Source organism: Ranitomeya imitator, chromosome 2 (assembly GCF_032444005.1).
Source record: "Ranitomeya imitator isolate aRanImi1 chromosome 2, aRanImi1.pri, whole genome shotgun sequence".
Classification (NCBI taxonomy): Eukaryota; Metazoa; Chordata; class Amphibia; order Anura; family Dendrobatidae; genus Ranitomeya; species Ranitomeya imitator.
Genome location: NC_091283.1, coordinates 339,928,613 through 339,945,743, shown reverse-complemented (window position 1 = coordinate 339,945,743; position 17,131 = coordinate 339,928,613). Strand labels below are relative to the sequence as shown.

Genomic DNA, 17,131 nt, shown 5'->3' with positions numbered 1-17,131 from the left:
GGTAAACCCCTGTTTGGGCGCACAGGAGAGCTCGGAAGGGAAGGAGCACTGTTTTACTTTTTCAACGCAGAATTGGCTGGAATTGAGATCGGACGCCATGTCGCATTTGAAGAGCCCTGATGTGCCTAAACAGTGGAAACCCCCAATTCTAACTGAAAACCTAACACCAACACACCCTTAACCATAATCCCACCATAACCCTAACCACACCCCTAACCCTGACACACCCCTAACCCTAATCCCAACCGTAAATGGAACCCTAACCCTAACCTTAGCCCCAACCCTAACTTTAGCCCCAACCCTAGCTTTAGCCCCAACCCTAACTTTAGCCCCAACCCTAACCCTAGCCCCAACCTCAGCCCTAACCCCAACCCCAACCCTAGCCCCAACCCTAACCCTAACCCTAATGGGAAAATGGAAATAAATACATTTTTAAATTTTTTTTATGTTTCCCTAACTAAGGGGGTGATGAAGGGGGGTTTGATTTACTTTTGTAGTGGGTTTTCTAGCGGATTTTTATGATTGGCAGCCGTCGCACACTAAAAAACGCTTTTTATTGCAAAAAATATTTTTTGCGTTACCACATTTTGAAACCTATAATTTTTCCATATTTTGGTCCACAGAGTCATGTGAGGTCTTGTTTTTTGCAGGACGAGTTGACGCTTTTATTGGTAAAATTTTCGGGCATGGGACATTTTTTGATCGCTTTTTATTCCGATTTTTGTGAGGCAGAATGACCAAAAACCAGCTATTCATGAATTTCTTTTTTTTTGGGGGGGAGGGGGGAGGGCATTTATACTGTTCCGTGATTGGTAAAATGGATAATGCAGTTTTATTGTTCGGGTCAGTACGTTTACAGCGATACCTCATTTATATCATTTTTTTATGTTTTGGCGCTTTTTATACGATAAAAACTATTTTATAGAAAAAACAATTCTTTTGCATCGCTTTATTCTGAGTACTGTAACTTTTTTATTTTTTCACTGATGATGCTCGTTTTTTGCGGGACAAGATGACGTTTTCAGCGGTACCATGGTTATTTATATCCGTCTTTTTGATCGCGTGTTATTCCACTTTGTGTTCGGCGGTATGATAATAAAGCGTTGTTTTTTTTGTTTTTGTCTTTTTTACGGTGTTCACTGAAGGGGTAAACTAGTGGGACGGTTTTATAGGGCGGGTCGTTACAGACGCGGCAATACTAAATATGTGTACTTTAATTGTTTTTTTTTATTTAGATAAAGAAATGTATTTATGGAAACAATATATATACATATATATATATTTTTCGTTATTTAGGAATTTTTGTTTTTTACGCATCTAAAAAAATTTTTTTTTTACTTTGTCCCGGGTGGACATTACTGTATACTCACAAATCGCTGATCTGACACCTTGCAGAGCACTGTGTCAGATCAGCGATCTGGCGTGCCCTGCTGCTTGGTTACCAGAGCCTGCTCTGGACCCGGAAGTACTCCCTGCAGGAACCGGAAGTAGCCCCGCGGCCATTTTGGATCCGGGACCTGCAGGGAGGAGATGCTCGGTACAAGGTGAGCACATCGCCTTGTACCGATAGTCTCAGGGAAGCACGCAGGGAGCCCCCTCCCTGCGCGATGCTTCCCTATGCCCCCGGAACACTGCCATCATGTTTGATCGCGGTGTGCCGGGGGTTAATGTGTCAGGAGTGGTCCGTGACCGCTCCTGGCACATAGTGCCGGATGTCAGCTGCGATAGTCAGCTGCGATCCCAGGTCACCTTGACCGGATAGTATGTATGGGATTAAGGGGTTAAAATATTTTTACAATTATTAATTTTTTTTTTTATTTATTCTTACTTTAACACTGTGTCCCACTATGGGACACTCATTTTTTGCAGGATGATCGCTTCTATAGCATGCAGATTTGCATGCTATAGAAGCTGTCAGCGTTTCAGCTTCTATGCACATTCCTTAGAGACTTCCTGACATGCACTGTGCATGACAGGAAATCTCTCAGCTCTGGAGACCCGGATGCCATAATGACGACATCGGGTCTCCATGGCAGCGATCGGGACCCCGCTTAATGCTGTGGAGTCTCCGATCCAAAGGCAGAGGGGTTTTAGCCCCTCTGCCGGCTCCAGAACTCTGCAATCATGTTTGATTGCAGTGTTCCTGGGATTAAAGTGTCGGGAGCAGTCCGTGACTGCTCCTGACACTTAGTGCCGGGTGTCAGCTGTGACAATCAGCTGACACCCAGCCGCGCTTGCCCCGTGAGCACAGCTGATCGCTGATGACGTATTATTCCATCCATGGGAATTAAGTCTCAGTTCACATAGACGGAAGAGTACGTCCAATGCCAGAAAGTGGTTAAGACTTGATTTCTGTGTAAAACATTTCCCACATTAAAAATATGAAACAGGCTTCTCCCCTGTGTGAGTTCTCTGGTGCCTAACCAAATCTGATTTCTGGTTACAACATTTCCCACATTCTGAACATGAAAAGGGTTTCATCCCTGTGTGGATTCTCTGGTGCTTAACAAGATCTGATTTCTGTTTAAAACATTTCTCACATTCTGAACATGAAAAAGGTTTCTCCCCTGTGTGAGTTCTCCAATGTTTGATAAGATTTGATTTCTCTGTAAAACATTTCCAACATTCTGAACATGAAAAGGGCTTCTCCCCCGTGTGAATTCTTTGGTGCGCAACAAAATTTGATTTCTGGTTAAAACATTTCCCACATTCTGAACAGGAAAACGGCTTCTCGCCTGTGTGAGTTCTTTGGTGTGTAACAAAATTAAATTTTTTGCTAAAACATTTCCCACATTCTGAACATGAAAATGACTTGTGTGCTTTCGGAGCAATTTGTTTTTTTAAGCTTATTCTGTGACTTTGATTTTCCTTAGTAGTCGGTAATGAATCAGAAGATAGGACCTGTTTCAAAGGATCAAATGATAGATCTTTTCTGTGAAGGGATGATGGTATATCTGGAGTATTGGCATTCGTTTCAATTGTATCTTGTGGGATCTCAAGATCATCTGATTTAAACAGTGAAGATGTCAGCTTTCCCTCTGATCTCCAGGTACAGTCATCTGCTAAGAATAAAACCAATTATTATTTTTTAATAAAATGTTATATTTTTGAATATTTTGACCTAACTTGCCATTTTCACCAAAAGTTTATCTAAAAATATTGAATCTTTCACGAAGACAATGACAGTTCATGGTTTAATCAAAACCTCATAGGATGAACCAGTAGTTGTTCATTCTACCTGTGCAGAATCAAAATAGTCACAACTCCTATAGATTAAGTCACTGAGTGTTTTAATTTCCAAAATGGAGTCACATTATAGGGATTTCTGTTTCTCTGGTTTTCTGCCATATAGTCATATATGGGCTTCTGCAAATGGTGTGCCCCATTTTCTCTGGGATCTGCTCCTGCGAAGTCTGCTTCTGTCACCATGCACCGCCTTATTCATTCTTCAGGCAGAGCTGGTGATAGAGGAGACTTTGAAACCAGAAGGCCTGGGTGAAGCAGGTTCTGTCCAGCCAGTAAAATTAGGGTGCCTGGGACTTGTAGTACCATCCGGTCTGGCAGTATGTGTGTGTGTTCTGTCTAGCTGGAGTAATCAGCTCCCCGCTTCACCCCATTGGAAAGCACTGCACTACTAAAACTCAAACCATATTGCTGGAATCTGCCAGATACAGCTTTTTTCTCCTCTGGTTCAGTCCTCTGTGCTCAGCTCCCAGCTTGTGTATTGTTTCTTGTTGTGATCATACCCATTTACTGACTACTTTTGTGTCTTCTGATTTTGTATTTTATCTGCCCACTTGGTTCTGACCCAACTACTTGACTATTCTTCTTGGCATCTCACTCCACAGAACAGCAGGTAACACTGTGGCCCCAGCCTAGGGGTCTCTGTGTAAGTCAAGATCCATGTAGAGGGGTTAAAGAAGTTAAAGGACAATGGGCAAAACTGTGACGATAGACAGTAACACATCTACTGAAATGATCAAGTCTTCTCCAGGAAAAAAAGTAACTAGTTGTGAAACCTCTCTGGGGTAATTAGATTATGGGGCTCGGTTGCTCTTGGTAATCTAAATTATAATAAGGGCTAATATTTTCTGTCAGATGAGTTTAAAGAATAATTATTATTCATTTAACCCCTTAATGACTGCCAATGCGTCTTTTAACTGACCTGAGATATAAGGGAATAGCCTCCCCATACAGGTGACAATCCAGCAGCTGTCAGCTGTACACTATAGCAGACAACTTGCTGCATCAGCCACGATCAGTGTTTGCACCATCCAAATCTGTTTAACCCCTTAGATTCTGCTGTCAATAGTGCCTACAGCATATGCATGGTTAACTGGGTGTGGGGGCTTCCTCTTTATCCCAATTGGTGCCCTCAGATCATGATTGTGTGGTCCTGATGTTTGCCATGGCAATTCACGACCAAATAGTGGCCTTAGAGTCTGACGGCTATAGCGGCTTGTTGAGAAAATACACATTTTAATTTCTGTCATGCCACTTTGCATTAATTCCTGAAAAGCACCTGAAGGGTTAGTAAACTACCCGACTGCAGTTTTCAGTATGTGAGGGGGTGCTGTTTTTAAAATGGTATAACTTTTGGGAGTTTGCCAATATATAGGACCCCTAAAAGCACTTCAAACATGGATAAGTCCCTAAAAAAAATACATTTTGTAAATTTCCTTGAAAAAATGAAAAATTGCTGCTACATTTTTTATAGCTCCTAAAATGCTAACTAAATAAAATAAAATAAAAATTTCAAATGGTGCTGATATAAAGCAGACACGAGGGAAAACTTATTTATTAATGTTTTGCTGTGGTGTAACTATGTGAATAAAAGGGATAATCATTCAAAGTTTGAAAATTGCTATTTTTTTACATTTTTCTCACATTTCTAATATTTTTTTTATAAATAAACACAAAACAAATCGACCTAAATTTACCATTATCATAAAGTATAATGTGTCACGAAAAAACAATCTCAAAATAACTGGGATTTGTTGAAGCGTTCCAGAGTTATTACCACATAAATTGACACTGGTCAGATTTAAAAAATATGGTTCAGTCACTAAGGGGGTTAAAGAAAACTTTTTAGAATACTGAGGTGTCTTAAATTTAGATCCAGGGCATTTGGAAGAGGTAATGTAGAAAAGACTACCAGGGAGTTACAGACTCATATAAGTGAGGCAGGCCAATCCCACCACAATCAAACAGTAAAAAAACATATATTTGAAGGGAGAACTTCAATATTAAACCAGAGATGCATTCATGTATGGTGGACCATTGGAGCTACTATGAGTCCTGACCCGAAGCGTAGTGAAAGTATTAGTGCTCCCCATTTCCGGCGATATTGTGAAGTAATCTGAATTCCTTGAAAACATACTGGAATTTATGACGTAGAGTGCATCCATGAAACCAGGGCTCGAGCTATGCCAACACATCTCCTGAGTAAATGTATATTACAGCCGTCAGCCATGCACAGCTTAGAGTTACATCATGGCACCGGTGTAATGTTCTTTACACAGTTTATCGCAATCCTGTTTGAAGTTACCCCATTACTTGCCAAATTAGAAATTTTCATTTTACTGATTTTTCAGAAAAGGTCGTCCCAATATTCAATTAAAAATGACAATGAAATGATTTCCTATTTTGAAAACATACATTTTACAAACACAACACAAAATATTGGACCTAATTATAAAAATTATAAAATCTTAGTTGCTAGAAGCAAAAGATTAGGTGCCCCAAAAAAAGATATTGGTAGATAATGGGTTAATCAATTTTAAAAGAAATTGAAAAGTCAGGATAAAGGGAAACTCTGTTGTTATTGTACAGAAATTCACACTTGGCCATCACTGCACATTTAATGTTGACAATCATAAAAGTGTGAAGTTTGGTCAGAAAGACTGGACCTGGTCTTGTAGGGACCATATGAGCACATTCAGCAGCACAGAAGGGAGAGAAGGGAGATTTATCCAATAAGATATCAGGGATCTAGGAAGCCAACAGCATCATTAAACTCTGCTTTCTCTTACAGGCCCATCATGATAATTTTTTTTAAGTGATTTTCTAACTTATCACCACATTCTATGTACGCTGTCATTTGTAACATAGTAACATAGTTAGTAAGGCCGAAAAAAGACATTTGTCCATCCAGTTCAGCCTATATTCCATCATAATAAATCCCCAGATTTACGTCCTTCTACAGAACCTAATAATTGTAAAAAACTAGAGGAGGTCCATTTGCAATATGCCATGGTGGGATTAGAACCCTGGACTCCCATGCTGCAAAGCACCAGCGCTTCCCACTGGGCCACCGTGCTCTCTTTGGCTTTGTAGTTTACAGATCTGGGCATGTAACGGTCAGCGACTTCTAAACCCAGGGGGTAAGTGGATCCTCAACGTTCTAAATTCTATAGAAAAGGACTTTAAATCTGTAAAGTAATTTGAACAATTTTGGGTGAAGGATAATGTTGTGGTCTAGAGGCAAAGCAGTGATTACATGATTGTGATACGGCCGGACTACACCACTGATAAAGCAGCCACAGCCGGTGACGGTGAATAATCTGTGACTTCTCTGCATTTAGTGGTTACTACTCACCTGGGTAGTCATATGTATGAATCTCCTCTTTACACCGCTCATCACTCCTCACATATGTCTCTGTAGTATTAATATGGGTCAGATCTTCACCCTGAAACAAATATTGTAACAGTCACAGACAGATGGAGAAGTCACATCTATGATCAGCTCTAATCCTGCCATCTCCACCGTTCTCATTGCACAAGTATAAAACATATAATACTGGTGGATAAAACAATACTGAACACAAGACCTTCACGGCCATCTACACGTCATAGAGGAGATCGCATGACACCTTCTCTCCATCTACCTGTTGATCCTGAGGAATATTGGGTTCTTGTTTACAGTCCTGTGGAAGAAGAGAATGGGGACATCTCACTGGTGTTGTCGTCTTACTGGATAGATCTGGAGAAAGCACATACATGGACTGAATTAATTTTTTACAAACAGATAATTATAGGCCATGTGTATTTAGCCCTGTCTATTACCTGGTGATGTGAGAGACTGGGGAACCTCCATCATGATGTCCTCGTACAGATCTTTGTGTCCTTCTAAATACTCCCACTCCTCCATGGAGAAATAGACAGCAACATCCTGATACCTTATAGAAACCTGACACACAATGATACTGTCATCCCTCTGATCCCTTCATAGCATTACTGTATAATGTCCCAGCATTCCCAGCAGTGTCACCTCTCCAGTCAGCAGCTCAATCATCTTATAGGTGAGTTCTATAATGTTCTGGTCATTGACATCCTTGTGTATCAGGTGGTGGGGTGGAGGCCCCATTATTGGGCTCAGAGGTCTTCCCCGTCCCTCAGACACAGGGGCCTGACAGCAGTTACTAGAAGTCTTCTTGACTACTGTGTAATCCTGGTTATAGAGAGACACATTAGTAAAGCTCAAAACAGATATTTACAGAGTCCTCACCTCTCCAGTTCTGTCGATCTGTTATTCCCATAGATAAGAATGATGTAATGTGACGTCATCAGAATCTCTCACCTCTCCAGTAAGCCGGAAGAGGATCTCTAAGGTGAGGTGTAATATCCTCTCCACCATCTTGTCTCTGTCCATATCCATCTTGGACGGGTAAATCAGGAAAATTCTCTTTTATAGAAGATCTTCACTGATAGGGTTCGATATTGTAGGGACCTGAATGAGAAGAAGATGAGCCAATGTTACATGATAAAAATCCTGTGTAATAATACATTTACTGGAGATAATAAGGGAAACATATGAGGAGATTTATTATTTTACAGTATTTAGTTTTCTTCCTTACATCTACTAATAAAATCTATATATTTTCGGCCACAAACAACAAGCAGTTTCTTCCTCGGAGTCGGCAGTTGAATACGTTTCTCATAGACTCATCTTCCATAACGCTAATTCTCGTCTCATTTAAAGAAACTGGAATCGGCATTAGCAATACTGCAGGAGATATTCATTTCACGTAACATGAGAAATAAACTAATTCATGATGAGGACGATGTGACAACACAGCATTTCTTCTTAATTATGCCAGACATAAATTTCATATTCCCAGAATCATGGACTAGTGTCTGAATTATTGGCTCCTCTTGTAGGTTGAATTGATATTTGTAAATTGATGAATGGTTGTTGTTATTTACCTCTTATATTCGCTCCTGTAGTGTATTGTACTGTTATCTTTGCAAATCAGGGATGCAAAGTCACTGAACAATGATGTTTGCTAATATGTTGATTACACATTACACCAGGCCATGCAGTTTGTGGGCTTGCAAATATGGAAAGATAAACTATAATCAAATAATGTGGGTTACCATCATAACACCTTTCCTTTGACCTGTGAATGATGGATTGAAGGTATTTTGCTGGGACTTGTTCTATGTGTTAATCGCCTATTTTGTCTTTCAATAAAGTATTGCCATACTGTGTTACCCTCACCCTGTGTTGTCTGAGTAGTATTATGCCCATGGTAAAAGGAGAGCAGGAGTTCAGTGGGATGATCCCTGGTCCATGCGACCTCAAGCCAGCGGACTAAAGCACCTGCTGACCCCCGTGTTTCCACAGATGACATCTTCATCTTCAACTAAGGCTCTAGAAACATATTTGGCCAGAGTCCGTCACTGACTCCATCACCACCTGCCGTCTATATGAATGTTTCCCATCTTCCCTGGACTGTAATCTTCTATCACGCTAGAACTCATGTCTGATTCACACACAGAAGTTTGAGGCTTTTATAAAAGCTTTTTTGTTTCCACAAACACCGCTGACTGAAATGATTTGATACAAAAGTCTCCATGTACAGTGGTAGGACAGATCCGGTAGGGGCAGCAGGCCGATGAACAATCCAACAACTTTTATTGAAATTGGGAGAATATAACATCAAAACGTAGATATGGTTCCTTGGAGATTGCAAGGTGGCCATACAAAATGGACAAATCCATGGGTACCACCCAGTAATCCGACGCCAAGGAATATGCAACAACAGTCTTTAGATTCGATCCTGAAATCAAGCAGGGTCGTGAGACGAAACAATCCAAAGTGGCAAATGATCTCCAATCTCCATAGATGGCAGAGGACCTGGCCGCAGCTGCAGATTCTTGCCCTTCCCAAGACACAACATCAACTAACTCAACATGTGGCTTACTGTCCTACCTATCTTAAGGTACCGTCACACATAACGATATCGTTAATGATATCGTTGCTTTTTGTGACGTAGCAACGATATCGTTAACGAAATTGTTATGTGTGACAGCGACCAACGATCAGGCCCCTGCTGGGAGATCATTGGTCGCTGAGGAAAGTCCAGCACTTTATTTTGTCGCTGGATCTCCCACTGACATCGCTGGATCGGCGTGTGTGACGCCGATCCAGCGATGTCTTCACTGGTAAGCAGGGCCGCGCTTAGTAACCCGATGTTTACCCTGGTTACCAGCGTAAACGTTAAAAAAACAAACACTACATACTTACCTTCAGCTGTCTGTCCCCGGCGCTCTGCTTCTCTGCACTCCTCCTGCATCCTGTGTCAGCGCCGGCCAGCCGGAAAGCACAGCGGTGACGTCACCGCTCTGCTTTCCGGCTGATCGGCGCTGACAGTGCAGAGGAAAGCAGAGCGCCGGAGGACAGACAGCTGAAGGTAAGTATGTAGTGTTTGTTTTTTTAACGTTTACGCTGGTAACCAGGGTAAACATCGGGTTAGTAAGCGTGGCCCTGCGCTTAGTAACCCGATGTTTACCCTGGTTACCGGGGACCTCGAGATCGTTGGTCGCTGGAGAGCTGTCTGTGTGACAGCTCTCCAGCGACCAAACAGCGACGCTTCAGCGATCGACATCGTTGTCGGTATCGCTGCAGCGTCGTTTAGTGTGACGGTACCCTTAGGATCAGTCCCCTTGTTGGGCAGAGATACCAACACCCACCCTGTTAAGCATAGCTCAAAGGATGAAGAATGCTCCAGAAGCCCTGTCTGCAAGTTTGTGTATTTGAGATACCCCTACAGGGAGTAACAAAGACACCCAAGCCCCCACCAATTGCAGGACAAGGATTGTTAATGTAGGCTTGATTACAGTATGGTTCATGAAAACCGGTTGGGGAGAAACTGTTACATAGTGTTTTATGGAATTTATTTCTGGCATTAGGCTTTCCTATATTACAATAAAAACTCCAGAAAAAAAATCAGATATTAGAATGCTTCAAAAGGAAATTGGCACCAACAATTCTTGTAAAAAGAAAAAAACATGCAAAAGGCAGAAGACACATTTTATTATTTTTTCACATGTAAAACATTTGTTTAACCCCTTTCTGACATCGGACATAATATTCTGTCCATATGAACTGGGTCTATTTGACCATGGATGGAATATTACGTCATTTTTTAATGCGACATTGCGACCGAAGTCGCGGTGATCGCATTAAAATTCTGCACCATCTTACTTCTGGGCAGATGGTGCCATTATCCTGGAGGGTGTCGCCTCCCTCCTGCAACCACAATCACTGTGATTGGCTGTTCAATTCTGAACAGCCAATCACAGCATTTCTAAGTGTTTCAGGCAATCACATTGCCTGAAACACTGATGTCCCAGCCTAAGATCGGTGCTCCAGGAGCACCGATTCTAAGCTGGTGCCTGGCAACGCCAGGCATCGCTGAACCCACAGATTGGTGCAATGATTATATCTATCTTGCCAATCACAGAGCACAGCAGCGGTGTGACCATGATGTGCCCTGCTTGTGACCTGCCTATGATCGGAGCTGTAAGAGCACCTATCATAGGCTGGTGCCTGGCAATGCCAGCATCACCAGGGCCAGCTCTGATGACAAGGCACAGCAGCGGTGTGACCGCTCTGTGACCCATCTGTGATCGCGCTGCATGGTATGTACCCGCTGATTGGCACGATTGACGATTACATCGATCACGCCAATCACAGGGCATATCCACGGTATGTCCGAGCTGTGACCTGGCCCTGGCTGTGACCTGCCTAGGATAAGAGCTGTGAGAGCACCAATCCTAAGCCATTGCCTGGCAATGCCAGCATCACCAGGGCCAGCTCTGATGACAGGGCACAGCAGCGGTGTGACCGCTCTGTGACCCATCTGTGATCGCGCTGCAGGTCCTCACAGTACCTGAGGATTTCTGCAGAGTGATCATTCTACAGGATCTGCACTGTACTGGGCCTTGTGGTGCCATAGAAGCCTGTGACACCACAATCCCTGCTGAAGAAAGAAGAAGAAAAGAGCGAAGACAAGATAGAAGAAAGACAAGTGTGAGGGTATGTGCACATGTTGCGGATTTGCCTGTGGAATTTTCTGCACAGATTCTTCCTCTCTTAGCAGAAAATGCAGGTAAAAATCCGTGCGTTTTTTATGCGGATTTTCATGCGGATTTTTATGCGTTTTTGTAAGCGAAATAAAGATCTATTATTTAACTAAAAAAAATGAATCGTGATGTAATTTCTTCTCCAATCTCTTACATACTCCATTGAAGAATAATGTTTACACACAGATAGATAAATAGATATATCGATAGATAGATAGATAGATAGATAAATAGATAGAGCTATAGATAGATAGATCTATAGATAGATAGATCTATAGATAGATAGATATATCTATAGATAGATAGATAATACCAAGCCCGAAATTTAGTAATTGTCATGCCCTCAGCTGCAGGTTCGGTCTCCGCTGCGAAGCGAGACTGGCACCTATTACACAGCCTTACTCACCCTGTCCGTGGCTCCAGACGATCAGCGGCTCCTTTCTCTGCTAAGAACCTGCATCCTCTTGGCAGGTCTCCTGGAAATGCTCTTAGGAGCCGCGCCCCGATTCCTGCACATACTTGAAACAACAGGGCACCTGTTTGCTATTAGGCCTGTCTGTGCTATGATGCCCTGTGCATAAAAATCATACTCCCCTTAAGGGAGGTGCCTGGTCAACGTGTTCATTCTCTGGATTGTTGCCTCTGCTTCAGGCCACGCTCTGTTGTGCTCTGCACTTTACTTTCATGTCTATTTCCACAGAGTCCTCTTCTGGCGTTTCCCATCCTGGACTCCTCTGGTCTCTTCAGTTCCCACTCCAAGTTGTCTTGCCTCTTCTCACGGAACTGTCCCGACCCTACTACCGGTGGGATTAACCTTTCTGGATTTCATGGAGGTTCTGGGATTCTCTCCACCAGCAAGTCCAAGTATTCCACAGTATTGCTAGTTTGTCAGTACGGGTCGTCTTCTGGTCCTGGCTTTGCGGTATTCAGGCCACTGGGTGTTGTGACGGGGGAATCCCTGTATAGGGGTACACCTTGCCTGGTGCTCCACCACGTGGTACAGTGTCGTGATCCAGAGGTTCTTCCCTCTGACACTTTTTCCCTTTTTGTTTTACCTTGTTAATAAATATCTTTTGGTTTATGAGATCCACTCTCCTGTCTTTTGAGTGTCGGGTATACAGCCGCCACTGCACCATCAGTGGTCTAGTGAGTCCACTATACCTTGTCACACCCTGTGGGCGTTACAGTAATAAACATAATAAAATGATATATAAAGAGTTAAATAAAGACACACACACACAAAATTTGTGTGAGGCCGGGGTCACAATTGCAAGAAACTCGCATGACTCTCGCACCTCAATACCCGGCACTGCCGCCAGTACTCGGGATCAGAGTGGACGTTTCTATGCAGCTGATCGCTCCGATCCCAGTACCAGCGGCAGTGCCGGGTATTGAATTGAGGTGCGAGACTCGTGCGAGTTTCTCGCGAGTGTGACCCTGGCCTTAAATGCAATATCTGTTTAATTGGAAAATAAATGGCGAAAACTTCAGTGCAATTTTCTGCGCCAGAGAGGGAAAGCCAGCGACTGGGGGCCAATGTTTATAGCCTAGGAAGGAGTAAATATCCATGGATCTTCCCAGGCTATTAATATCAGCTCACAGCTGTATATTTAGCCTTAACTGGCTATTAACCCTTTAACCCCCAAGGGTGGTTTGCACATTAATGACCAGACCAATTTTTACAATTCTGATCACTGTCCCTTTCTGAGGTTATAACTCTGGAACGCTTCTATGGATCCTGGTGATTCTGACACGGTTTTCTCGAGACATATTGTACTTCACGGGAGTGGTACAATTTCTTTGATATGACTTGTGTTTATTTGTGAAAAAAGCCGAAATTTTGCAAAAATTTAGCATTTTTCCAAATTTGAATTTTCATGCCCTAAAATCACTCAGATATATCACACAAAATACTTAATAAGTAACATTTCCCACATGTCTACTTTACATCAGAAATCATCATTTTTTTGTTAAAGAGTTATAAAACCATTTTTTTAGGGACCACATCACATTTGAAGTCACTTTGAGGGGTCTATATGATAGAAAATATCTAAAAGTGACACCATTCTAAAATCTGCACCTCTCAAGGTGCTAAAAACCACATTCAACAAGTTTATTAACCATTCAGGTGCTTCACAGGGATTTTTGGAATGTTTTAAAAAAATGAACATTTAACTTTTTTTCCACCCAAAAATATATTTCAGATCCAATTTGTTTTATTTTACCAAGGGAAGCAGGAGATATTGGATCCCAAAAGTTGTTGTAAAATTTGTCCTGAGTACGCAGATACCCCATATAAACCACTGTTTGGGGCGCATGGCAGAGCTCAGAAGGGAAGGAGCACCGTTTGACTTTTCAATGCAAAATTGGCTGGAATTGAGATCGGACGCCATGTCGCGTTTGGAGAGCCTCTGATGTGAGTAAACAGAGGAAACCCCCCACAAGTGACACTATTTTGGAACGTAGACCCCTAAAGAACTTATCTAGATGTGTGGTGAGCACTTTGAACCCCCAAGTGCTCCACAGAGGTGTATAATATAGAGCCGTAAAATGAAAAATCATATTTGTTTCACAAAAATAATCTTTTAGTCTCCAATTTTTTATTTTCCCAAGGGTATCAGGAGAAATAGGACCCCAAAAGTTGTTGGGCAATTTCTCCTGAGTATGCTGATACTCAATATGTGGGGGGAACCACCATTTGGGTGCATGGCTGGAATTGAGATCGGACACAATGTCATGTTTGGAGAGCCCCTGATGTGCCTAAACAGTGGAAACCCCCAATTCTAATGCCAACCCTAACCCCAACACACCACTAACCCTAATCCCAACCCTAATTTCAACTATAAAAGTAATCCAAACCCTAAACCCAACTCAAGCCCCAACCATAAATTTTAGCCCCAACCCTAACCTTAACTTTAGCCCCAGCCCTAACCCTAACTTTAGCCCCAACCCTAACCCCATTGGGAAAATAGAAATAAATACATTTTTTTATTTTATTATTTTTTCCTAACTAAGGGGGTGATAAAGGGGGGTTTGATTTACTATTCATAGCGGGTTTATGTTAGGCAGCTGTCACACGCTAAAAAACTTTTTATTGCAAAAATTAGATTTTGCATCACCACATTTTGAGAGCTATAATTTTTCCATATTTTGGCCCACAGAGTCATGTGAGGTTTTGTTTTTTGCGGGATAAGTTGACGTTTTTATCGGTACCATTTTTGGGCACATGACTTTTTTTTTAGCACTTTTTATTACGATTTCTGGGAGGCAAAATGAATAAAAACCAGCAATTCATTTCTTTTGGGTAGGGCATTTATACCGTTCCGCGTGTGGTAAGATTGATAAGGCAGTTTTATTCTTCGGGTCAGTACAATTACAGCGATACCTCATTTATATCGTGTTTTATGTTTTGGCGCTTTTATACAATAAAAACTATTTTATATAAAAAATAATTGTTTTTGCATTGCTTTCTTCTGAGAGCTATAACTTTTTCATTTTTTCGCTGATGATGCTGTATCGTGGCTCGTTTTCTGCGGGACAAGATGACATTCAATGCAGCATTGAATGTCTCCCTATGCATTGAGCCTGTGATAATAGTCATATAATGATAATATGTATGGTGTAGGGATAAAAATTCTCCCTCTTAAAGGGAACCTGTCACACCCCCCCAGGGGTTTGAAACTAAAAGAGCCACCTTGTGCAGCAGTAATGCTGCATTCTGACAAGGTGGCTCTTTTAGTTATTGGTGCTGTAAATGCAGAAATAATCCGTTTTGTAATTTGTCCGAAATACCTGTCTTCAGTCCTGGAGGCAGGCCTTTCCCCCCTGCTGTAGACGCCTCACAGCCGTCACTCAAGTCTTCTTGGCGCCGGGCGCCACCTCCTCGGCGCTGTTTTGAAATCTGCCGGCGCCTGCGCCCTTTTGTCATGCCTGGGGCAGGCGCAGTGAGAGCTGCCCGTCTGTCCTCATATCCAGTCTTGCTGACTGCGCCTGTGCGGCCGCCCTGCTTGTGACTCCCAGCCCCTCAGTGTCTTATGATTTATTCACACTGCGGGGCTGGGATTCCTGGGCATGCGCGCTGTGGAAACGCATCAAAATCCGCAACATGTGCACACACCTTAAGTGTTTTGATCCCTGCCCGATCTCTCCTCATCCACCCCAATCCTCCTCTCCCCCCTTCCCCTCCTTTTACTCCCTCCACCTCAACTTGTTTAGTTCCTTGTTATAGTCCTGTAGTGTAGTGTGTCTCCATAAGTTGTCCGTTTGCTTCTTTTGTTTAGTCTGATGTGTTCATCATGACTATTGCACCTCCCTTGTCAGCAGATCTTTTTACATCAATCAAGGAATTTGCTCATCAGACCTTCTGGGTTAATCGCAACATAAAACCAGACCAAATTAAGAGGACCATAAAACATTAAGACTTCCTTATCTATGAACTGTTCCAATATTTATGGCCTTCCCTCTCACATAATGATAATTCATCTTCACCTCACTTGTCCTATCTATTGCCTTCTTTCTCTCTGTGCTGTGTTGTATATAAATATGTGATTCTTCAGAACTTGATTTAGTCTTTGCCTGATGAAGGGACCTGCATAGTCTCGAAAGCTTGCAATTTGTTACCATCTTTTCAGTTAGCCATTAAAAGGTATCAACCACTGAGGACTCTCACGTCTAAATAATTTTCTATCTAGTGACTAACACGGTACAAAGATATATATCTTTCCTGTCACCACATTATGAAATTCACATACCAAGAAACAGTATATTAATTCCAAAAAGGGGGCACTTGTTGGGCATTACCACTGTTTAGGCACATCAAGATAAGTTCCTTGGGGAATCTAGTTTTCAAAATGAGGTCACTTGTGGGGGGTTTCTACTGTTTAGGCACATCAGGGGCTCTGCAAACGTGACATGACGCCAGCCACACCAGTTCATCAAAGTCTGCATTCCAAAACGTCACTACTTCCCTTCCGAGCCCCGACGTGTGCCCAAACAGTAAGTTTCTCCAACATAAGGGGTATCAGTGTACTCAGGACAAATTTGACAACAACTTTTGGGGACCAATTTCTCCTGTTACCGTTGGCAAAATAAAAAATTTGGGGCTAAAAATCATTTTTGTGGACAAAAATATGATTTTGTTTTCATGGCTCTACATTATAATCTTTAGTGAAACACTTGAAGGTTCAAAATGTGCTCCCCACACATCTAAATAAGTTCCTTGGGAGCTCTAGTTTCCAAAATATAGTCAATTGTGGGGGGTTTCCACTGTCTAGGCACATCAGGAGCTCTCCAAATGTGATATGGCGTTCGATCTCAATTCCAGCCAATTTTGCGTTGAAAAAGTCAAACGGTGCTCCTTTTCCGAGCTCTGCCGTGCGCCTAAACAGTGGTTTTTCCCCATATATTGGGTATTGGAATGTTCAGGAGCAATTGCATTATAAATTTTGACGTTCATTTTTTCCTTTTACCCTTGTGAAAATGAAAAAAAAAATAGTCTAAAGTTACATTTTAGTGAAAAAAGTTAAATCTTCTTTTTTCCATTCACATTCTATTAATTCCTGTGAAGCGCCGGAAGAGTTAATAAACTTCTTGAATGTGGTTTTGGTCAGCGTGAGGGGTGCAGTTTTTGGATGGTGTCACTGTTGGGTATTTTCTGCCATATAGACCCCTCAAAGTGACTTCAAATGCGAGGTGGTTCCTCAAAAAATGGTTTTGTAAATTTTGTTGCAAAAATGAGAAATCACTGGTCAACTTTTAACCC

At 42.1% G+C, this 17,131-nt stretch overlaps 1 protein-coding gene across 1 annotated transcript in view; it reads right to left on the bottom strand.

The window, feature by feature from the left end:
* Window positions 1-420: 420 nt before the first annotated feature.
* Window positions 421-17,131, bottom strand: part of LOC138663659 (oocyte zinc finger protein XlCOF8.4-like) — a 58,172-nt gene continuing 41,461 nt past the window's right edge. The window contains exons 2-7 of the mRNA XM_069749941.1: window positions 7,580-7,729; window positions 7,271-7,450; window positions 7,066-7,189; window positions 6,888-6,982; window positions 6,599-6,689; window positions 421-3,062 (exon numbers count right to left, since the gene is read on the bottom strand). Of these exons, the coding sequence (XP_069606042.1) occupies window positions 2,374-3,062; window positions 6,599-6,689; window positions 6,888-6,982; window positions 7,066-7,189; window positions 7,271-7,450; window positions 7,580-7,657 (1,257 nt within the window). The 5' untranslated portion in view covers window positions 7,658-7,729 and the 3' untranslated portion in view covers window positions 421-2,373. The remainder of the gene's footprint in view (window positions 3,063-6,598; window positions 6,690-6,887; window positions 6,983-7,065; window positions 7,190-7,270; window positions 7,451-7,579; window positions 7,730-17,131) is intronic.